Below are 25,680 nucleotides of genomic sequence, written 5' to 3'. Positions count from 1 at the left end.
TGAACTTGAATTCTTAATACAAGAGAGTAAATACGACTTGATAGGTATAACTGAAACTTGGTGGGATGACTCCCATGACTAGAATACAGCAATTGAAGGATGTAACTTGTTCAAAAAGATCAGAAGGAATAGAAAGGGAAGGAAAGTCGCACTATATGTTAAAAATATATATCCCTGCACAGAAATACAGGAGGATAAGCTTGGTAGCTCCACCAAGAGCATCTGGATTAAAATAAATGGGGCAAGGAATAAAAGGAACATGGAGGTTGGAGTCTACTACCAACCACCCAATCAAGGAGAAGATAAGTATGAAACTTTTGTAAAGCAACTTGCCAATGATTTGAGGAGGCATGATGTAGTAGTAATGGAGGGTTTCAATTACCCCAACAACTGTTTGGAAACAAATTCCGCCAAACACAACCCCTCTAAGAAATTCCTGACTTGTGTTGGAGATATAGAAAGTGGAGGAAGCAACTAGAGGATCAGCTATCCTTGACTTGATTCTAACCAATATAGATAACTTGGTGAAGTGGCAGTTATGGGAATTCAGGGGGGAAATGATCATGCTATACTTGAGATTTTGATTGTAAAGGAAGCAAAAGCTGAGAGTAGCCATGTGAGATTTTAGTAAAAATTTAACAAAAACAATGATAAGTAAGGTTCTGTTGCAAGCAACCCTAATGAGAAAAGGAGTCCACGATGGGTGAGAGTTTCTAAAAAAGAAAATACTAACAACACATTGGCAAACAATTCCATCATGGCAAAACGGGGCAAGACAGCAGAAGAAGCCAATGTGGCTTCACAGAAAGCTTAGAGATGACCTGAAAACAAAAAAAAGGACACATACAGGAAGTGGAAGGAAGGTCAGGCCACAAAGGCAGAATACATACAGGAAGCATAGAATTGCAAGGATGGCATCAGGAAGGCTAAAACTGAGAATGAGCTGAGGTTAGCGATAGATGCCAAAAGCAACAAAAAAGCTTTCTTCAGGTACATCCATAGTAAAAGACAGAGAAAAGAAATGGTGGCACAGCTACTCAATGAGGAAGGCAAAATGATAACAGATGACAAAGAAAAGGCAGAAATGCTCAATTCCTACTTTGGCTCAGTCTTCTCCCAAAATTTATTTTTATTTTATTTTATTCAGCTTATATCCCGCCCGACTAGCAAACAGCTCTCTGGGCGGCAAACATAGAAACATATACAATAATAAAATTACAAGATCAATATAACAAATATAAAAGTACATCATCTAAAATACCAATTACAACATTTACATAAATAACTTAGATTAAAATGCCTCAGAGAAGAGAAAGGTTTTAACCTGGCGCCGAAAAGATAATAGTGTCGGCGCCAGGCGTACCTCCTCGGGGAGACTATTCCACAATTCGGGGGCCACCACTGAGAAGGCCCTAGATCTTGTTACTACCCTCCGGGCCTCCCTATGGGTCGGGATCTATGACCCTCCTGGCAAACGTGAAGTTGAAGAGGCAGTATTGCAGCTTGAAACTGATAGACAAATGGCCAAGGAATACCTAATCATTTTGAATAAGTTCAAATCTGCAGGGCCTGACAAACTGCATTCTAGAGTATTGAAGGAACTGGCCGAAGAACTCTCAGAACCACTGTCTATTATCTTTGCGAAATCGTGGAGGATGGGTGAAGTCCCGGATGACTGGAGGAGGGCTAATGTTGTCCCCATCTTCAAAAAGGGCAAAAAGGACTACAGACCAGTCAGCCTGACATCGATCCCTGGGAAAATTCTGGAGCAGTCAATCTGTAAGCACCTTGAAAACAATGCAGTGATTACTAGAAGCCAACATAAATTTATGAAGAACAAATCCTGCCAGACTAATCTTTCCTCATTTTTTGATCAGGTAACCTCCCTTGTAGACTGGGAATGCTGTGGACATAATATATCTCAGCTTCAGCAAAGCCTTTGACAAAGTGCCCCATGATATTCTGATTAGCAAGCTAGCTAAATGTGGCCTGGATGGAACAACTATCAGGTGGATCCACAGTTGACTACAGAATCATACTTAAAGAGTGCTTATCAATGGTTCCTTCTCAAACTGGGGGGAGATAATGAGCGGGGTACTGCAGGGCTCCGTCCTGAGCCTAATGCTCTTCAACGTTTTTATTAACAACTTCGATGAGGAGGTGTAGGGTATGCTTATCAAATGTGTAGATGATACAAAATTGGGAGGGATAGCTAATACCTTGGAAGACAGAAACAAAACTCAAAGGGATCTTGATAGGCTGGAACATTGGGCTGAAAGCAACAGAACAAGATTTAACAGGGATAAGTGCAAAGTTCCACATCTAGGAAAAAGAAACCAAATGCACAGTGATAAGATGGGGGATACAGCAATGCTACATGCAAGAAGGATTTTGGGATTGTTGATCACAAGCTGAATATGAGCAAATAGTTGATGTGGCTGCAAAAAAAGACAAATGCTATTTTAGGCTGCATTAACAGAAGTATAGTTTCCAAATTGTGTGAAGTATTGGCTCCTGTCTATTTGGCACTGGTAGGCCTAATCTTGAGTAATGTGTCTAGTTCTGGACACCACACTTTAAGAAGGATGCAGACAAACTGGAACAGATTCAGAGGAGGGCAACAAGGATGATCAAGGGACTAGAAACAATGCTCTATGAGGAGAGATTGAAAGAACTAGGTATGTTTAGCCTTGAGAAGAGAAGGCTGAGGGGAGATATGATAGCACTCTTCAAGTACTTGAAAGGTTGTCACACAGAGGAGGGCCAGGATCTCTTCTTGATTGTCCCAGAGTGCAGGACATGGAATAATGGGCTCAAGTTGCAGGTAGCCAGATTTCGACTGAACATCAGGAAAAACTTCCTAACTGTTAGAGGGGTACAATGGAACCAATGACCTAGGGAGATGGTGGGCTCTCCAACACTGGAGGCATCCAAGAGGCAGCTAGACAGGCACCTGTGGAGTATGCTTTAATTTGGATTCCTGCATTGAGCAGGGGGTAGTTGGACTCAATGGCCTTATAGGCCCCTTCCAACTCTATAATTCCAAGGGAAGATCCTTTTTAGGAAGGCAGAGCACAGGGAGGTTTATCTCTTTCCTCTCCAGTATGATCAGGACACGCGCACGCACACAGCCTGGAGCCTTAGGGAAAAGTCTCCATTGCCACGCCCGTAGCCATGCAGGGCTGAGGGATGATCTCAGTTCTGATTTCAGCAAGGGACTGATGAGCTGAAGAGGTAGGCTTTCTCTCCCCACACACTGCGTTCCCAGCAAGACTCAACCCTGCCTGCAGTTAAGTAATAAATAGCATGCAGTGAAATATCTAGGTTTTATTACATAACTGCAGGCATGGTTAACTCTAATGAATATCTAATGACTGTCTAGTATGGCCTTAGTATCAGGCAGTTTGATATATTCATATGGCTACAGTGCTGCTCAGTTTCAAAATCTGGAGTTGGGTGCTCTATTCAAGTTTGATTTGAGGACCACAAGGAAGATTATATCAACCTTTTAAACAAACAAAAATATTCAACCATATAAAACTCCCATCATTGGATCCCTATCAAATAATCTCTTCGTTGAGTGGAACCTTATAACTGAAGTTCACATTTTGACTGAATTTTACTACAGATTAAGGAATACTTAAATCTTGAAATACTGGTGTTGATCTGACACTGTGACCAACTAACTCAAGTTGAGGGGAAATAATTCATTGCAACAATCTTGAATTAGCCACTGCATCAGTAGTATGACTGTCTGATGCATATTAATTTTTTAGAGCCACACTAGCCAAAATGCAGGAAGCTAAAATGAAGTTATCAATATAACTACAAGAACTTATAGAAAAGTCCTAATGAAGTGTATAGGAATCTTTCAACTCGTCTCTCTCTCTCTCTGATTAATGTATTAGGTATTCACTTGTAAAAGGTATGCATGTATAGAGATACCTATTTAAATAGAAATTTAAGACTATTTTCATCCTTGGAAGCATTTTGCTTTAATATGAAAATCAATGCTCTCAAATTAGCTGTAGTAATTCTGCAAGAAGATACTGAACATGACTAGAAGTCTGAAGGGTGGAAGATGTGTATTATTTTGCAGCAAAGATGGGAACCCATATCCCCACCAGAAATATCCAATTTAGATAGCAACATATATCAGACATATATCTGTATCTGATATACGTGTTAAGGAAAACCCAGTATGTACACAGATGTCTCTTGCTGGACAGTGCCACAGGTCTCTTCATAACAGATACGGCAATTTAGGAAACAATCTATGACCACAACTGAAACGTCTTACAAATTGTGAGGGCGTGTTTACTTTTTAAAGTTTACATATTCTGTAAACAACTTGTGTGAACAAGGTGGTGACCTACCTACAGATGGAAGGAATATTCTCCAGGATATATTAATTCCATTAATGAAAATCCTAAACATGTCCCTCTATGCATACAATCCTGCGAATTGCATCCATTCCTTTCCACACATCAAAACAGAACAAAAACAAAAAGCTCCTGTCTGAGACTTATTCTTAGCACCAGCCTGCATCAAACACCAGTGATGCAATATCCTAGATCACGTGGTGACTAGCTTCCTTGTAATGGAATCACCTCTTCTACTTTTCATGACCACTGCTGGCACACGAAGGGCAGAGGTGACAGAAAATGGTATTAAGAGTCCCTGGCAAGAATTTCTGCTCTGCCTCTCATCTACTCACTCACTCCAAGTTCGGCCTATGTTTAGATTGGGTTTGGAAATAATAGCCTGAATATGGTAGGTGGGATCCATGGTAGAGTTCACCAACACATCTGCTTAACCTTCACGCTACAGAAACTCCTATTTATATTCCCATTTGAAGTTCTTTCCATGTGTACACAGACACTTATACAATTAACAATTTAAACAGACACTTATACAATTAATTCCAAATCACCACTTCAGAATTTACCATAAAGTCAATTTCTTGTATTCAGAGGGCATAAATACTGATATCCCGAAAGAGGATTATCAACTTTAACAGGTTCTTACAGATATTTAAAAGTGTTGCAACGCAAAAGAAAAGGGAACTATAAAACTGGAAGGAAGGATACCTACAATTTTGCGCTTGATCATAAAGAGAGGAATTTTTGCATGTAGAGGAGTTACAGATAATTCCTTGTGGATTGTTGATAAATACAATCTTCTTTTAATGTTTCCTAAATCAGTTATCCTGTAAAAGAGAAAAGGTGAGGGGGGAGAAATAGAGATAGTAGTTATTGAATTCATGGAGATCTATCTCTGGGCAACCACAGAAAGCTGTAATTCATATGCAGAACCTTTATATCAAGGACAGCAAATGGAGAATTTAAGTATTACCCCTTTTACAAGGTAAGTAATGAGATTTATCTCTCAAATTCAAAGTTAGTGGTTACAAGCCTGAATATATAAAATCACTTTACATGCTAATTTTATTTCAACGCTTTGCACTCTTCACTAGATTTCCATAGCACTTCAGCCTATGAAAGAATTCAATTTGTATGAACTGAGAAGCCACTAGGCTTTAATAATCATGCTTTTTCAGCCCCTTAAGCTTGTGTTATCTTGGGACATGCTGTCACCCCACTAAATAGGAAATCATTATAGGCTTTCTTTTTCTAAAATGCAACTGCCATTTCATATGGGCTTTTTGTCTGCTCAAAGATAGACACAAAACATTGTATGCCAGTTTCACTTCCCAAGCACATATCTCCAAACCTGAATTAATAACACACAAGTTTATTGCTAACTATTCAGGATGTTCCTCCAGTGACACCCAGGACGCTGGATATGAACATCACTAATAGATTTAGACTACAGCCATGATCAGCTTTGGTTCAGATTGATAAAGAGGCTACTTTGTATGTCCTGCTTCTTTGTGGTTTCCAAGAATGTTCAAACTGACTAAATTTCACTCTAGATTTCTCCCAATAGAAAATGGCTCACTACCATCAGAAGCTGTATTTTTAAACCTAGAAATCGATTCAGTTAATATTTTATTGACCTTTTCCCATCAGACTGGTAATTCCTACTGCCTGCTTTCTTCTACTTAAGGAGAGAATGTGAAAATATTTTTACCAAGAATTTCATGCTCAAACAATGTTGTTTTCTTCCATTTTTATTAAAAGCAACATAAATGTATATCTACAGATCTAACAGGAGACTTGACCCTATAAGCAAATGAACACATGAATGAATCAGCTCTCTCCAGTGATATGAATGGGAAGACATCACAAATGGAACTTTGTACTGACACTAGAACCACCCATATGTGGACATATAAAAAAACCTGGGGAGAATAACTGCACAATGCAGAAAACAAGTTTCTAGTTTTGATAGAGGTATGGAAGTAACCGTCCAAGTGGTATATTAATGTAATGGTATCTGAGCTTTCTAATAAACTTTCAGAATTAGACCTGCCCATTGCTTTAATTAATCTTGATCAATTAATCTTGATCTATTGAGAGATCCTTCAACCTGAAAGGTAGGATATAAATTAAGTAAGATCTCAAGCCAGCTTTTTAGCTATGGTTATATAACTGAATACATAATGTTGTCAAGCTTTTAACGACATACACACTTGTTTGTAGAATTAGTAGGCCTGATCAAAGCCAGGAATGCTATGCCAATGTTCAGAGACAGTACATCTTTGTCCAATGGTAGGAATTAACTACAAGGGATGGGTATTATCACAACAACAACTTCCTTATGGCTTCAAGTTGGACATAGCCAGAATTCAAAGTTGTAGGCTGGAGTGACCACTGATCTAGCTTGTTTAACCAGACGCCTATATTTGGAACATGCACAGGAGACTACAAAACACAGCCAAGCCAAGGAGCTGGTGACTTTGTTTCCCTAGTGAACTTAATAATGTGCCTTTATCATACAACCCACTAGGATTAGGTTATCCAAATAGCAGTGAAGATCTCACTCCATGTTTTGACCTAGTCACAACACACACATTTAATATTTTGCATTGTTTGAATACCCAAATCCTTCTATAACTGATCATTTCCTTTTCCCCTTGTACATCAATTTGGGGATGGAGACTTCTTAGATGCTCAGCAGACAAATAATAAATGAGAAAAAAATAGATGTAAAAACAAATCTATACAACAACTTGCAACCTAATCCTATGCATGCCTCTTTGGACATAAACTGCACTGAGACATACTCTTAAGTAAATGTGCATAGGATTATGGCCCTGGAGAGATGAAACCACAATCCAGGCTAGTCAATGTGATTTTGTTTAGGAAGCCCATTTAATTGAGGTTTAAAGAACACACCTTTCTACATATTTTAAAACCTTTGGAAAACTGAATTAAGACTGTTGTCTGCAAATATATGAAGCCTTTGATTAAGAACCCAAAATTTATGAATGGTGTTTGCCAGGAAATTCAGTCTTTACTTTTGGCATGAAAAAGCAGGACCTTCTACTCTACGCTTTTGAAAATACAAAGTAACTACATTATATCAGGAAACATTTGGAAAGCTCTACAGGAGTTAATGCATTTTTATGATGTTTATGCTTGAGTCTTCCTATCTGAGGGGTCAGACATGTGATAGGAAAATAATGAGTCCACACTGAGAAAGAATGATGTAGTCAACAGGAAAAATCAACCTCATTTATAGTAATATCCCTCTGATCAGCAGGTGTGTAACTCTTCCAGCTATGGTCATTAGCCACATTCATTTCACACTTAATGTCTACATTTGCAAAACATTTTAAAGCAAAATACTGTTCAGTTCAATTTTCAATTCAATTTTCAATTCTATTTCATAGCTTCAACTCTGATTGACTATTTTCTTCTTGATAGCAAATGCAGCAAGAACAAGAGTTAAAATGGTAGCAACTACCCAGGAGTACAGATATGTTCATTGACTCAGATTACCAATTCATTTTGCTGTTGTATATATTACAATTCATGGCAGTTTGTTAATGATCACTTCAAAACTTAAACTCAGAATAAAACAAGCAGCAGCATGGATTATTAGTTTATTGGGCTTCCTGGTTCCTACAAACTGTTTCCTCTGTTATAAAATATTCAGCACATACATTGGCCATAATGCAAAAGACAATAACCTTTCACAAATGTTGTTGATTGAAAGTTCATGGAAGCAATCTAAAACTGTTGAAGCATCTTTTTGAATTCTGGCAAAAAGAAGAATGATTTTATTTGGAAGAATTTATAAACCACTTAATCCAAGAATCGCTAAGCATAAAATAAAATACAAAAATAATTACCAAAATATAAACAGAATTAGCAAAATGTAAAAAAGGTATGCTTAACTTCTGTACCTGTCCAGGTAGCTTACCAAAACAAAAGCTTTTAGCACAATAAGGGTGCCTGCTATATAGGCAGGAACTTTTAGAACACAGAGGTTGCCACGTTGAAAGCTCAACTCCTCACAGATGTGGGGTGAACATCTTATGGTATTTGCAAGAGTACAACTTCCACAAATCAAAGCAGCTGAGGAGGCATATGGGGGCAAGATAATCCCTCAAGTAAATTGGTCCCAAGTGGTTAACAGCTTTGTATCCTAATAGTAAGATCTTGTGCTTGGCCTGGTAGCAAATGAGCTGCCAATACAGATCTTTGTGCAGAGATGTAACATGCAGGCAGCATCTCACCCCTGGCAGCAATCATGCTGCACGGTTCTGCATTAACTGCCGCTTCTGGACCACTTGCAAGGGAAGCCCCACATAGACTGCATTGCAGTCATACAATCTTGCAATTATGAGTGCCTGGACTACTGTGGTCAAAATCCTGATCCAGCAACGGCCACACTATGTGTAAAACTGTCATGCTAGCTGGCGCTGGTGAGAGGTGTTCCTGGCCACAAGGGTCACCTGGGCCTCTAGTGACAGAGCTGGATTCCGGAGCACCCTCAGACTGCATACCTGCTCCTTGACAACTGAGGCTCTGTGGGTGAGTGGTCTGTGTATTCAAAAAATTGGCCAGTTGCCTGTCCATCTGGGGCAGGCAACTGGCCTATTTTTTAAACACACAACCCACTCACCCGCAGAGCCTGTCTTCAAGCTGAATTTAGTTATCCTTATCCGACCCACCACTGCATCTAGGGACTGGTCCAGTGCCTGTGCAGCTTTCCTAATTCAGATATTATGGAGAAATAGAGCTGAGTGACATCAGCATAATGATGGCACCTTACCCCAAACCCCATATTCGCCACTCCCAACAGCTTCATATAGATATAAAAATAGTGCTGGAAATAGAACAGTGCTGTGTAGCATCACACAACATAATTGCAAAAAGTACTTCCCCAACACTTCTCTGGAGCCTCATCATCTTCTGAGTCCATTGCACAGTACATGGTTTCTGGGTCATGACAGATCTACTTCTGCAAATAAATTTTCCTTTCTCCATGAATTCGTTTTCCTTACCAAATTCTCAAACTTTTAAAAAACTTCCCACTGCTAATATGTGACTGGCTTACTGTATTCACCTTGTTTGTACACATAACACCCCTTTCATGTCAATCCTGATTTACATCACAGAAATCTCAATGTGGCAAATTCAATCACAGAGTACAACTGGCACTTGCTATTAAGTGTGTTGTTACAGAAGGGTAAGGATGCAATACAGTAGTTCTGGCACACAAGCAGAGGCTTCGGTATTCATACAGAAGTTCATATGCTCATGAACTCCATGAACCAGAGAATGCTTAATGTACTAAAGCAGAGAATTCTTATATATCTGTAAAGTACTATAAAGACAAACAAATGCCCAAACTCTTGCACAAATGGTTACATAAGCCTAGCGGAATCATTATGGGATTTTGGAATACATCAATGCTGTTTAAGACACAACAGACATAAATACTTGGAATTTGGGGGGAAATAATAAGAGTCTTATAAACTTTGATTTCAAAACTTTGATGTAGGTCATTCCAATGTCTATTTCTTTGCATTTAAACTATTTACCAAATTCAGTTTTATGGAATGATAATTTGTTTAGCCAAGCTTTGGAAATCTGTGCCAGCTGATTTAGGAACATGTAATTGTGCAAAATAGCTTTTAATTTGTTCAGTGGAGACAAGTTCCTATAATGAGTATAAATGTGCACAATGTTCAGCTAATGAATGTCTTCCAGAACCAGCTTATTTATAACTAAGAATGTGGCTATTTATGCTTCTAATTAATTTTGCTGGCTTCTCTTCTTTAGTTTATTGGCAGCTATCCATTTCATTTTGTTCTTCTTTCTATAAGGTTACCTGCTGCAGAAGGACGATTTGTCTCTACAAGACTGTAAAGATGGAGACTGGCACAAAATTTAGTAGGTACTCACATTCTCCTATTCTAGTTTAAAAAGTAAGCTACTCCACTGCTTCTGTAAAGGCGTTCAATAAGATATATTAAAGGTATTCTTACGACCATCTTGAAGTTGTTGATTTAGAAATAAGTTGTATTTAATGATAGTCCTACTCAGAGTAAACCCATTGAAGTTAATAGACATGACTAACCTAGTTTCATTAATTTCAATAAGTCTGCTCTGAAAAGAACCTAGAGGAATACAACTCTTTTTTAAAAAAATCACATCACTGTTGGTAAGAATACATGCAGTAAGAATTTCAGATTCTGTTTGGCATTACTTTTAATGAAAAGTGGGCTAGAAATGCCTAAATAAATAACTGTACACCACAAGGAGTACTATAGAAATGATACACAGTACTCCCTGATCCTTCCAATATTGTATTGAAATGCTGTCCCCTAAAAATTCAAAAATAAAACCTATATTAAAAGATGCCAGCATAGCACACCTTATAAAATGGCTTCAGAGCTTGGAAGTAACTCGTTAGAAATAACGAGTTACTTGTAATTTGTTACTATTTTGCATAATGAGTGGGTAACTTTGTTACATTTTCTATGTAACAGAACGAGTGGTAATTTCATTACTTTTGAGCTGCAAATGTAACTTTTTTGCGTTACATTTGGACATTACTGGGGGGGAAAGCAGGGGAAATCATCTGCTGCTGTGATTGGTGGAATGGTGGAGGAAAGATATGTGCCTCAAACTGGGCTTCTGCGCTGTTTAGCTCTTCCCTCGTGCTCTATGGGGGCACGAGGGAGGAAGTGGAGAGTCAGACAGAGCTGGAGGGCAAGGAGGAGTAGAAGGCAGAAGCAGCAGAATGGAAGTGAAGAGCTGTGGAGGTGAGTGTATGTGTTACCCTTTCCAGCCTACTCTTCCTGCCCCCCCGCTCATCCTGCCTCCCTCAGCCTGCTACACCGCCCCCTCTGCTCTTCCTGGCAACCCCTGCTTGTCCTTGCATCCCCTCCGCTTGTCCATACATCCCCTCCGCTTGTCCTTGCATACCCTCTGCTTGTCCTTGCACCCCCTTTGCATCCCCTCCGCTTGTCCTTGCACCCTCTTTGCACCCCCTCCGCTTGTCCTTGCACCTTCTCTGCACCCCCTCCGCTTGTCCTTGCACCCTCTTTGCATTCCCTCCGCTTGTCCTTGCACCCTCTTTGCATCCCCTCCACTTGTCCTTGCGCCCTCTTTGCATCTGCTCCGCTTGTCCTTGCGCCCTCTTTGCATCCCCTCCGCTTGTCCTTGCACCTTCTCTGCACCCCCTCCGCTTGTCCTTGCACCTTCTCTGCACCCCCTCCACTTGTCCTTGCACCTTCTCTGCACCCCCTCTGCTTGTCCTTGCACCCTCTTTGCATCCCCTCCGCTTGTCCTTGCACCCTCTTTGCATCCCCTCCGCTTGTCCTTGCACCCTCTTTGCATCCCCTCCACTTGTCCTTGCGCCCTCTTTGCATCTCCTCCGCTTGCCCTTGCACCCTCTTTGCATCCCCTCCGCTTGTCCTTGCACCCTCTTTGCATCCCCTCTGCTTGTCCTTGCACCCCTCCAGAGAGGGTGAAAATTGGGAACTGGCAAGAGACTAGGAGGTGCAGTCTCACACTTCTGTTTGTGTGTTTTGCTTCAGTTATGTGCCTCTCATAGAGCGACTCTCACTAGGCAGCAAGAGATGACTACCCCAAGCAACTAATTTGGGGCACCATGCAACAAATTATTAGCTATTTTAATTTTTGGTGGTTGTATATTTACTGTCAGGAAGAGGTACTTGTCAGATTTTCTGCCTCAAATGCCAACATAACTTTTCAAGCTATGGTACTATGACCTTGACTTGGGGGCAGGGCACCATTTGCTCTTCTGCTTCAAGTAGCAAAATGTCTTGGGCTGCACCTGCTTGCAGTCATTTCACATACTGGACAACTAACATGGCTTTTTGGTGAAGGGCAAGAGAGAATAAGACTGTTATCTCAAAAACAGTTGTGCTTGAGGAAAAGATGGCAAACATGTATAACTGAACTTTTCTGCAATAATATAGACACTTGCATAGGGTATTTTTTTCTACTCATGGAATATTAAATCTTTAAGTCCTAAATCCTTTGTCATCCCCTCCCCCTTGTGCACACCCTTTACACTGTCTTTCTCCCTATGCAAGTAGGTCAAAATGACAATTGGTGTGGTTTGGGAATTAACAGAATGAGAGCTGAATTACAACTCAAAAAAGAACTTCCCTGCTGGTAGTCTGCTACTGATGTGGGGGGCATTTTGTTAGGGAGAAGTGATGAGAGGGGGTAATTTGCTGCTGAAACTTTTTATCTGCAACCCCTTCCCTGGCCACTTTCCCCTAGCTGATGGAGGTCAATAAGGAAAAATATGGGGCATTGCACTGGTAAAGTGGCAGGTATGGAAAACAGCCCCTTCCATCTATCTCCTGCTTCACCTACCCAAATGCACCCCAGCAAATGCTTTGCACATTGACAGCACACATTTAGTTGGTTTTCTGGTATTTGCTGCTGAAAGCGTAGTTCCATGCTGGGTGCAGCTGGGACGTTCTGAGTTCATATCTTACCACAGCCATGAACTCGCTGGATGACCTTCTGGCCACACCCACGCCAGACATTTATGCCACTTTAAACAGTCATGACTTCCCCCAAAGAATCCTGGCAAGTGTAGTTTGTGACGGGTGCTGAGTGTTATTAGGAGACTCCTATTCTCCCGACAGAGCTCCAATGTCCAGAGTGGTTTAACAGCCAGCCCCTCTTCTCAAACAATTCTGTGACTGGAGTTCTGTGGGGGGAATTGGCCTGTCAGGTGTGCTTTAACTTGGATTCCTGCATTGAGCAGGGGTGTGGACTCGATGACCTTAAAGGTTCCTTCCAACTCTACTATTCTATAATTTTCTGTTAGCTGAGACATCTCTCTCTCTCTCTCTCTCTCACACACACACTCACTCACTCACACAGCCACTGAGCATTTCATAACAGAGCATGCTCAGTACTCATTTGGGCTGTTTTGGGAGTCATTCCCTTTCTGTTTTCTCTCTCACTTTTTTGTATTCTGCAACACTTGGGGTTCCCTCTTGCCCACTAATACTCCTTATTATGTGTGGTATGGATGGTGATACCATGGCTACATAAGCAACAACACTTCCAGCCTGAGCTTCAGAAATAGAGGGAATGACACTCTGACCAGTTTAAGTGGTTAGTATTTAAATCTGATTGGAAACTGTTCAGTTTGATACAAGGTGGCTATTAAGCATGACCTAAAAGCTGCAATTCCAAGCATACTTGCTTGGAAGTAATTCCCATAGCAGTAAATAGGATTTACTTCTGGGACTATAGAATCAATCCCAGTAGACACCATACATGTAAACACATGGCTTTTCCCCAAGAATCTTGGGGACTGTAGTTTACTCCTCACAGAGCTACAATTCCCAGCACCCATAACAAACTACAGTTCCCAGGATTCTTTTTTGGGGTGGTGGTGGAAATGTGCTTTAAATCTGTCATGTGTATGCAACTTTGGTGAGATAATAGCTGAAGGTAATCAGCCCAAAATGATAACAAATAATCAGTAGGCATTCCCAAAAGACATTCAAACAGTGGGTAAAAAAAAGTGAGAATTACAGAGGCAAACACAGAATGCAGTTAAGCAATAAAGTAATCCAAGAGAGAGGAGACACCTTTGTCTCTGCTCTCTCCCTCCTGAGCCAGGAGGGCAACTCCCAAACCTGAGTGTTGCGCCTCCAAGTTAGTTAGAACTAGGTATGCCTTTCCTATCTACTATGTATTTCTATAAATAAAATAGCTTTTCTTATTTTACTAAGTCTTAAGTCTCAGTGATCTCAGTGCAGAGTAAAAGCCTGCCACTTAGGTAAACGCACACATTGGCACACACACATCTCAGACTGTTGACAATCTCTGCTAATATCTATACAAATTTACATAACATGCATCACCTGAACTCACATGATCTAGAGTTACCTTAGATCTTGCAACATTTGCAAATGAGAAGCAATAGGGTTTTATATTAGTTCTGATTGTCTATTGAGCTATCATAGGGTATGTATTTTTTGCCTTTTCTATGGCAAAAACTCCAACTTCAGTGGAATTTATGTGATGTGTTCTAATCATTTGAATTTGGCTAATGAATGCTTTATTCTTTCATCAGAACTTTAGCAGTAGTACTAAAATACTAATAAAAAAGGGAAAGAGAAAAAATACTTTACATACATCATTCAGCTGTATTGTTAATTATAGATATAAAGGATAAATGGCATTTTGTCAAAAGTATTTTTGCCTACATTTTATACCTCCTCCTTGGTTTTCCAAGCTTGGCATGGAATGCTTGTCATACAGAATTTGAAATGCTGCATTATCTTAATCATCATCTTCAAAATAAAAAATAAATGTACTGCCTTCAAGTTGATTCCGACTTATGGTGACCCTATGAATAGGGTTTTCATGAGAGGCAGTGACTGGCCCAAGGTCACCCAGTGAGCTTCATGGCTATGTGGGGATTCGAACCCTTCTACTACCCCCTGTGTGTGTGTGTTTAGTTTTAATATTGTTTTAGGCTACTTAGATGTGAAGCAGCCAAGGCCAGCACCTTGTAGGCATTTTTTTAAAAAAGTAACTGAAATGTAATTGTAGTGATTACTTGTGAGAAAAAGTAAAGTGATCAGTTACTTTCAGAGCAATTGCAATTGTAACTGTAATTACTACTTTTTTGCCAAGTAATTGTAACTGTAATTTATTACTTTTTAAAAGTAATCTTCCAAGCTCTGACTGGCTTGCAAAGTTCACTTAGGGTGCAATCCAACTGCTATTTATGTTGGGCTGAGGGACAGCTGAATGTGACGGAGGCTCTGGCAGAAGTCCCCCCCCCTGGTGCCACCAGGGAAGTTTGCTGCCATCTGGGCGCAGTCAGCTCAGCCAAGACCAGTACAAATGGAGCCGGCAGAAGGCCCCAAAAAGGGGTGTTCTGGGGGTAGAATTGAGGGGAGGGGGACTTATACCACATCCCAAGCCCATTCAGCTCAGTCCTACAGCTTGGTCCTGTGGCAGCAGATACACTGGGGAAAAGGATGGTGGAAGGAAATATGCATTTTATGTCCTTCTGCCATGCCCTGCCAGCATCCTCCCCTCCCAGCAGCTCCTGCACAGCACTTGGATATGGCGGCCCCTTCCACGGGCTCCACTTCTGATAGCCTTCCTTGAGTTGGATTGCTGTGTTAACCCATTTAAAATTGAGCAGAGCCAAAATTACTTAGCTGGTTTTTTGTTTTTCTCCGAGATTGTCAAAAAGCACCTCCCCCACTTTTTTTTTTACTAGTTCTAGTACATTGTGAACATATTCATTTTTTTCCAGTGCTGTTCAGCACCCTTTTGTTCCAATTGCTGTTGATTCTTCTTTGTGGCCTCACTGTCCTCAGTCCCATTTGCCCTCATGTAATTTATCATGATATTATAACTAAGAGCACAATCCTATACGTATTTATGCCAGGCTGAGGGGAGTTAGGATATGGTGGATCTCCAGCTGAGCTGGCTGGGTCCTGGCTCAGCTGGACTATGCCAGTGTCAGTCCTGCATTCTGGCTCAGCAGACAAAATCCCATCCCTTCTTGCGCAGCCGAAACTAGCATAAATTAAGCCACAGTAAGTCCCCAAAAAGGGTGTGGTGGGGCAGGACTGAGGGGGAGGCGGATGTCATGACTCTGCCCTCCACCAGAAATTATCCCTCCTGACACCCCATGCTTGGTTCAGCAAATCGCCACCCAGCAGGAGCCTTGCCTCAGCCTGGGTCAGATATGCTCTATGCACCACAAGCTTCAGCTCTTCCACCTTTTCCCCACCCTGATGTGCCCTGTTAGCACAATAGGATGTAGGTACAGCAACTAAATAGGACCCTGATATGGTAGTGCACGTGACCAGGCAAATACGCAGGAATTTAAATGAACAAAATAACTTTACTAAAATACAAGATGTTAAACAGTAAATTGATGTATAGCCCCTATCTTCCCTACCTGTCCTTCATTCATTGGCAGTCCCTCATGACTAAGTAAGATCGTCTTCCAAGATAAGGTCTTTAACAGTGGGTCCATAAGTGACTGTGGAGGCCAATTCTAGATCCACACAGCCTCCCACAGTGAGGACATAGTTTGCAGATGGAAGACAGTCAAGATGAGGACTTGCTTGATGTGCCTTCTGCTTAGCTCGTTTGTCCCTTTCACATTGTACTCATGCTTCTTCAAAGTCCATAGCACCTTTGATAACAGCTGACCTCCAATTGGGACACTCATGGGCCAAATCTTCCCAGGTCTTGATGCTCATGTTATATTTAATACAGGAGGGCAATTACGACTTGATAGGTATAACTGAAACTTGGTGGGATGACTCCCATGACTGGAATACAGCAATTGAAGGATATACCTTGTTCAAAAAGAACAGAAGGAATAAAAAGGGAGGTGGAGTCACGCTATATGTTAAAAATATATATCCCTGCACAGAAATACAGGAAGATGAGCTTGGTAGTTCCACCGGGAGTATCTGGATTAAAATTAATGGGGCAAGTAATAAAAGGAATGTGGTGCTTGGAGTCTACTACCGACCACCCAATCAAGGAGAAGACGAGAATGTAACTTTTGAAAAGCAAATTGCCAATGTTTCGAGGAGGCATGATATAGTAGTAATGGGGGATTTCAGTTATCCCAGTATCTGTTGGGACACAAATTCTGCCAAACACGGCCCCTCCAAGACATTTCTGACTTGTATTGCAGATAACTTTCTCCTACAGAAAGTTGAGGAAGCAACCAGAGGATCAGCTATCCTGGACTTGATTCTAACCAAGAGAGATGATTTGGTGGATGAAGTGACAGTTATGGGAACTCTGGGGGAAAGTGACCACACCATACTTGATTTTAACAGAAGCAAAAGCTGAGAGTAGCCATACATGCACCCTGGACTTCAGGAAAGCTGATTTTAATAAACTCAGAACAATTGTAAGTATGATTCCATGGCAAGCCACCCTAATGAGAAAAGGATTCCAAGATGTGTGGGAGTTTCTAAAAAAGGAAATTCTAAAAGCGCAATGGCAAGCAATTACAACAAGGAAAAAAGGGGGGAAACAACAGAAGAAGCCAATGTGGCTTCACAAAAAGCTTAGAAAGGACCTGAAAATAAAAAAGGACACATACAGGAAGTGGAAAGAAGGCCAGGCCACAAAGGAAGAATACAGGCAGGTATCACGGAATTGCAGGGAAGGTGTCAGGAAGGCTAAAGCTGAGAATGAGCTGAGGTTAGCGAGGGATGCTAAAAGCAACAAAAAAGCTTTCTTCAGGTATGTCCATAGTAAAAGACAGAGAAAAGAAATGGTGGCACAGCTACTCAATGAGGATGGTAAAATGATAACAGATGACAAAGAAAAGGCAGAAGTCCTCAATTCCTACTTTGGCTCAGTCTTCTCCCAAAAAAGGATCTGTGACCCTCCTGGGAAACATGAAGTAGTGGGGCAGGATTAGAGCTTGAGATTGATAGACAAATGGTCAAGGAATACCTAATCACTTTGAACAAGTTCAAATCGGCAGGGCCCGATAAACTGCATCCTAGAGTAGAAGTACTCTCAGAACCACTGTCTTTTATCTTTGCGAAATCATGGAGGACTGGTGAAGTGCTGGATGACTGGAGGAGAGCTAGTGCTGTCCCTATCTTCAAAAAAGGCAAAAAGGAGGAACCAGGGAACTACAGACCAGTCAGCCTAACATCAATCCCTGGAAAAACTCTGGAGCAGATTATAAAGCAGTCAATCTGTAAGCACCTTGAAAACAATGCAGTGATTACTAGGAGCCAACATGGATTTATGAAGAACAAATCCTGCCAAACTAATCTTATCTCATTTTTTGTCCGGTAACCTTCCTTGTAGACTGTGGGAATGCTGTGGACATAATATACCTCGACTTCAGCAAAGCTTTTGACAAAGTGCCCGATGATATTCTGATTAGAAAGCTAGCTAAATGTGGGCTGGATGGAACAACTATCAGGTGGATCCACAGTTGGCTCCAGAATCATACTCAAAGAGTGCTTATCAATAGTTCCTTCTCAAATTGGGCAGAAGTAATGAGTGGGGTACCACAGGGCTCAGCCCAGTGCTTTTCAACATTTTTATTAACGACTTGGATGAGGAGGTACAGAGTATGCTTATCAAATTTGCAGATGATACAAAATTGGGGGCATAGCTAATACTGTGGAAGACAGAAACAACATTCAAAGGGACCTTGATAGGCTGGAGCATTGGGCTGAAAGCAACAGAATGAAATTCAACAGGGATAAATGCAAAGTTCTACACTTAGGAAAAAGAAACCAAATGCACAGTTATAAGATGGGGGATACTTGGCTCAGCAATACATGTGAGAAGGTTCTTGGAATTCTTGTTGATCACAAGCTGAATATGAGTCAACAGTGTGATGTGGCTGTAAAAAGTCAAATGCTATATTAGGCTGCATTAACAGAAGTATAGTTTCCATATTGCGTGAAGTATTAGTTCCCCTCTATTCAGCACTGGTTAGGCCTCATCTTGAATACTGCATCCAGTTCTGGTCTCCGCACTTCAAGAAGGATGCAGACAAACTGGAACAGGTTCAGAGGAGGGCAACAAGGATGATCAGGGGACTGGAAACAAAGCCCTATGAGGAGAGACTGAAAGAACTGGGCATGTTTAGCCTGGAGAAGAGAAGACTGAGGGGAGATATGAAGTGCTCTCCAAGTACATGAAAGGTTGTCACGTAGAGGAGGGCCGGGATCTCTTCTTGATCGTCCCAGAGTGTACGCCACGGAATAATGGGCTCAAGTTGCAGGAAGCCAGATTTCGCCTGGACATCAGGAAAAACTTCCTAACTGTTAGAGCCATACGACAATTGAATCAATTACCTAGAGTTAGTGGGCTCTCCGACACTGGAGGCATTCAAGAGGCAGCTGGACAGCCATCTGTCGGGAATACTTTGATTTGGATTCCTGCATTGCGCAGGGGGTTGGACTTGATGGCCTTATAGGCCCCTTCTAACTCTATTGTTCTATGATATTTGTAGATTAGCTTTAAGAACATCTTTAAACTTCTTTTGCTGTCCACCGATATTCCGTTTTCCATCCTTAAGTTGGGAGTAAAGCAGCTGCTTTGGAAGATGGTGATCAGGCATTCAAACAACATGGCTGGTCCAGCAAAGTTAATATTGAAGGATCATTGTTTCAACACTGGTAGTTTTTGCTTCTTCCAAAATGCTTACATTAGTCAATCTGTCTTCCCAAGTAATATGCAGAATTTTTCCGGAGGCAGCATTGATGGAATCTTTCAAGAAGTTGGGAGTGGCGTTTATAAATGGTCCATGTTTCACAGGCGTACAGTAAGGTTAGTAGTACAATGGCTTTGTAAATAAGCATTTTGGTCTTCCTGCGAATATCTCAATCCTCGAACACTCTATGCTTCATTCGGGAGAATGCGGCACTCGCAGAGCTCAGACGATGCTGAATTTCAGCATCGATGTCAGCTTCTACAGAGAAATGGCTGCCAAGACAGGAAAAGTGATCAACGTTTTCCAGAGTCAGACCATTAAGCTGGATTGATGGTGCTACAGAGGGACTAGTTTGCACCTGTTGATGAAGCACTTTGTTTTTTTGATATTAAGCGAGAGGCCAAACTTTCCATATGCTTCTGCAAAGACATTTAGGATAGTTTGAAGATAGTTCTCTGAATGTGCGGAGACTACATTATCATCAGCATATTGAAGTTCTACGACAGAGGTTGTAATTATCTTACTTTTTGCTTTCAGCCTACTGAGATTAAAAAGCTTTTCATCTGTTTGATATATGATTTCCACACTAGCAGGAAGTTTCCTCTCAATAAGGTGTAGAATCATAGCAATGAAGAAAGCAAATAAGGTTGGAGCAATGACATATCCCTGTTTTACGCCTGGTCCAACTCTGAATGGATCAATCTGAAAGCCATTGTTATCCAAAATTGTCGCTGTCATGTCATCATGAAGGAATCTCAAAATATTCACAAATTTATCAGGGCATCCAGTTTTTAGAAGGATGGTCCAGAGAATGGTTTGATTCACAGTATCAAAGGCCTTAGTCAGATCAATAAACACCATATATGAAGGTTGATTCTACTCCCGGCATTTTTGTTGAAGGTGTTGCAGTGAAGATCAAGTCCACTGTCCGCCTGGAAGGGTGGAAACCATTTGGGATTCGGGGAGGATATCTTCTGAGATCGGTAGGAGGCTATTTGCAAGGATCCTTGCAAGGATTTTACCTGTGGTAGCAAGAAGAGAGATGCCTCGATAGTTCTACCTGTCCTACCCCACTCTAACTAATAGGTAATCCACTCTTTTCTATCCAGCTCACTCCCACAACACAACCTCCTTCCTTCCACTCCAAATCCCAACAACAAAACTCTTAACTGACAAAACAACCTGTCTTTTATTCAGCGTTCCTTAGAAGTCTCACTTTCACACACCCTCACACCTGGCAGCCTTACATCACTTATACTCCCAGAAATTCCTTCAAATCCGTGACACATTTGATAACAGTTCCCAGCAAGTGATTTTGTTGCACCTCTCCCCCCCATTAAATAAATCTGAAGGATGAATCTTGATCCCACCAAGGTCTATGTGGAGGATAATTTTTCAGGAGAAAAATTGGCTCAGTCTTCACAAAAAGGTTTTTGATGCCAAAGTCCTCGGGGCAAGATGATCTTTCTTCCCTGGAAACCAAACCCACCCCAAACCAAACCAGTATCTTAGTCCAGTGTTGCTTGAAGAGTATCACTTGATTGAAGAACTCACTATCTCTGGACCTCTCTCTGGTTGATAGACAACAGGGCCAACATTGGATTTGCTTCTGAAATATTCTTACAGGCATCATTTTCCTCAGTCACACTGAAACTTCCTTCCCTCTTCCTTTCTGGGACATAGTGACAATATATACTTGCATATGATGGGGCATAATATCCTTCCCCAGAATACATGACTCACTCTGCTCGTTGTTAACTCCTACTTCATATTCTCCTTCAAACCCTCTCCAGTTCACTGCAGTGCTGGCCAACAAAATTTGAATAGGCTTTCCCCTTATGTACCTGATGGTAATGGTTTTCTGAGGTAATTTTTTTCCGGGTTTAACCAGATCTGCACATGTGATATTTCTGCTTGTGTCCAAAACTGCCAAATAAAAGCATTCATTCACAATCACTTTTTTCCTGAGAGTGTTGTCAAACGCAGGCACTCTATTCCATTTCAACATATAGCACTGTACATCCTCAAGTTTGTCCGAAACAGTAATATTCTGAACCTAGACCCGCCTCACTGAGGTGGTTTTTCCCATATTAATTCCCATTCAGGGACATGCAGACTTAAGGTGTCCAAATAATCTGCACTACCATTGCCAAACAGTGATTTATTTATTTATTTATTTATTTTATTTTATTTATATACCGCCCTAAGCCAAAAAGGCTCTCTGGGCGGTGTACATAAAAGTTAAAACAAGCAAAATATATAAATACAGTAAATATAACAGAATCAAAAATCAAAACAACAAACAACAAAAACCAAGCAACATCAAAATATAACAATAATAAGATACTGTTTAAAATACACGATAAAAACAATTATTAAGATACATTTTAAAATGCCTGGGAGTATAAAAAGGTTTTCACCTGGCGCCGGAAAGATACCAGCGTCAGCGCCAGGCGTACCTCATCGGGGAGACTATTCCACAATTTGGGGGCCACCACCGAGAAGGCCCTAGTTCTGGTCACCACCCTCCGAGCTTCTCGATGGGATGGCACTCGGAGGAGGGCCTTAGATGTCGAGCGCAGTGTACGGGTAGGTTCGTATTGGGAGAGGCGTTCCACCAGGTATTGCGGTCCCATGCTGTGTAGGGCTTTATAGGTCAAAACCAGCACTTTGAATTTAGCCCAGAAACAAATAGGAAGCCAGTGCAGACGAGCCAGAACGGGTGTTATATGAGCGGACCTTCTGGTCCGCGTCAGTAGTGTGGCCGCTGCATTCTGGACTAGCTGTAGTTTCCGAACTATCTTCAAGGGCAGCCCAACGTAGAGCGCATTGCAGTAGTCCAACCTAGAAGTTACCAGAGCATGAACAACTGAGGCGAGGTCATCACTGTCCAGATAGGAACGTAGCTGGGCTACCAATCGAAGATGGTAAAAAGCGTTCCGTGCCACCAAGGCCACCTGGGCCTCGAGAGACAAGGAAGGATCGAAAAGAACTCCCAAGCTACGAACCTGTTCCTTCAAGGGGAGTGTAACCCCATCAAGAACAGGATGAACATCCTCCATCTGGGCAGTGAAGGCACTCACCAACAGCGTCTCGGTCTTGTCTGGATTGAGCTTCAGTTTGTTAGCCCCCATCCAGTCCATTATCGCGGTCAGGCAACGGTTTAGCACGTTAACAGCCTCACCTGAAGAGGATGAAAAGGAGAAATAGAGTTGCGTGTCATCAGCATACTGATGACAACGCACCCCAAAACTCCTGATGACCGCACCCAGCGGCTGCATGTAGATGTTGAAAAGCATGGGGGACAGTACCGATCCCTGCGGGACTCCACAATGGAGAGTCCAGGGTGTCGAGCAGCGTTCCCCAAGCACTACCTTCTGGTGACGACCCACCAAGTAGGAGCGGAGACACTGCCAAGCAGTACCCCCGACTCCCAACTCCGTGAGTCTCCCCAGAAGGATACCATGGTCGATGGTATCAAAAGCAGCTGAGAGATCAAGGAGAATCAACAGAGTCACACTCCCCCTGTCCCTCTCCCGACAAAGGTCATCATACAGGGCGACCAAGGCTGTTTCGGTGCCAAAACCGGGCCTAAAACCGGATTGAAATGGATCAAGATAATCAGTGTCATCCAAGAGCCCCTGGAGCTGGCCGGCAACCACCCGTTCCAGAACCTTGCCCAGGAACGGAACATTCGCCACAGGTCTATAGTTGTTCAAGTTATCTGGGTCCAAGGAGGGTTTCTTCAGGAGCGGTCTCACCACCGCCTCTTTTAGGCAGTCAGGGACCACTCCCTCTCTTAAAGAGGCATTTATTACCTCCTTGGCCCAGCCGGCGGTTCCGGTCCTGCCAGCTTTCACCAGCCAAGAGGGGCAAGGATCTAGAACAGACGTGGTCGCCCGCACCAGTCCAAGGATCTTGTCAACATCCTCGAGCTGCACCGACTGAAACTCATCCAATAAATGAGGACAAGACCGTGATCTGGATGCTTTAACAGACGGCTGTTTCTCTGGACTGGCTGCTGAGTTTTGGCTTTTTCCATATCTCTCTTAAATCCTCCACTTTTATTCAGAGTATTTTTATTTTGGTAAACTTTGCTTGTTCTACCATCAAGGTTAAGGCCGCTATTCAAAGAAAAACTGTCTACCAAAACTAGCAGCTTTCTTGACATTTCTTGAATTTCTATCCTTCATAAGCAATCTAATTTCCTGCGGTAACTGGAAAATATACTGATCCAAAATCATGAGACCTTTAATATCATCTTTTGTTTTGGCATTAGCACAATCAATCCATTTATTAAAGTGAGCTTAAAACCAAATTCCACATATGATTTAAATGAAGTTACTGTGGTAGCTCTGATTTTTTTTCTAAAGAATTCAGGTCCAAACCTAAACCTCTGATAGACAGCAGCCTTAAAGTTGTCAAAATCCACTGCCTAGTCAACTGAGAAACTATTATATATTTCAGCCAGTTCTCCTTTTAATAAATTTGGAATATACCTCATATATTCCCTAGGGTCCACATTCCACATTTGAGCAGCTTTCTCAAAGGTGTTAAAAAATATCTGGGGATCCTCCTCAGTTTCATAGGAACTGAAATCCTTACGAAAAACCTTCACAGGTCTGGATTCCTCCTCAACCCTCCTGTCTTCCCTCAGCAGTTTTTACTTTTCCACTTGGAGTCTTTCAAATTCCAATTCTCTATCCTTTTCTCTTTGTCTAACTTCTGCTTCTTTCTGTTGCATTTCTGTCTTCAGTTTCTCTCTCTGAAACTCTACATAGTGAGTATTCATTTCTGTAGGTGTGGGTCTATATGGCATTCCGTCAGCCTCTCCAGCACCTTTACCTCTGAGGTAATCTAAAAGCATCAGCTTTAATTCATCCACTGACTTTCCTTCATGAGGAAGATATAGTTATCTACATTTGTCAATTAAGCTTTCCTTCTTCATTAACATAATCTCCATTTCTCCTTTCCTTTCACACACAATGTTTCCACTTCACTTTCTCTGAGCTGGATTATGGTTTAATAAATTGTTTCACCAGTGCACTCCTTGCCTGTCACCACCTTGTGAGAAAAGATTCCTTTTTATTCAGTAGCCTCAAGCTGACCACGAAATAAAAGCCTTTTATTTTGGATCCCGCTGCCACTGCCGCCACTTTGACGCTAACCTGGCCTTCACCAGAGATCATCCCTCCTGATGCTGCATGCTTGGTTCAAGAAATCCCCACCCAGCAGGAGCCTTGCCTTAGCCTGGGTTAGATATGCTCTCTGCACCACCAGCTGCTGTGCCCTGTTAGCACAATACATGTAGGTACAGCAACTTATTGGGATATAACAGCTGGTTATATTAAAAGGCATGGAGACAATAGTCAAGAAATTTGAAGGCTAGGACTGGGGAGGGCAACTATGAGAGAATTAGAAAAGGTCCTCAAATGCAAAGATATATCACTGAACACTAACGTCAGGATCATTCAGACCATGGTATTCCAGATCTCTATGTATGGATGTGAAAGTTGGACAGTGAAAAGTAGGTAAGATAAAAATCAACTCATTTGAAATGTGGTGTTAGAGGAGAGCCTTGCAGATGCCATGAACCGCAAAAAGACAAATAAACCAGAACTATCACTAGAAGGTAAAATGATGAAACTGAGGTTATCATACTTTGGACACATAATGAGAAGATATGATTCACTAGAAAAGACAATAATGCTGGGGAAAACAGGAGTAGAAAAAGAGGAAGGCCAAACAAGAGATGGATTGATTCCATAAAGGGAGCCACAGACCTGAACGTACAAGATCTGAACAGGGTGGTGCATGACAGATGCTCTTGGAGGTCACTGATTCATAGGGTCGCCATAAGTCGTAATCAACTTGAAGGCATATAACAACATATTAAAAGGCACATGTGACCAGGCAGACAAGCAGGAATCTAAATTAACAAAATAACTTTATTAAAATACAAGATGTTAAACAGTATATTGATGTACAGCAGTCCCTATCTTCCTTACCTGTCCTACCCCCCTCTATCTAATATGTAATCTACCCTTTCCACCCAGCTCATTCCCACAA

At 41.6% G+C, this 25,680-nt stretch overlaps 1 protein-coding gene across 1 annotated transcript in view; it reads right to left on the bottom strand.

The window, feature by feature from the left end:
• The window catches only part of CFAP20DC (CFAP20 domain containing), a 277,854-nt gene that overhangs the window by 168,702 nt on the left and 83,472 nt on the right, over positions 1-25,680 (bottom strand). The window contains exon 6 of the mRNA XM_061622079.1: positions 5,095-5,209. Coding sequence (XP_061478063.1) covers positions 5,095-5,209 — 115 coding nt within the window. The remainder of the gene's footprint in view (positions 1-5,094; positions 5,210-25,680) is intronic.

Source organism: Rhineura floridana, chromosome 3 (genome assembly GCF_030035675.1).
Source record: "Rhineura floridana isolate rRhiFlo1 chromosome 3, rRhiFlo1.hap2, whole genome shotgun sequence".
Classification (NCBI taxonomy): domain Eukaryota; kingdom Metazoa; phylum Chordata; class Lepidosauria; order Squamata; family Rhineuridae; genus Rhineura; species Rhineura floridana.
Note: the sequence above shows the minus strand (reverse complement) of the source record. Positions and strands in the feature narration are given on the sequence as shown.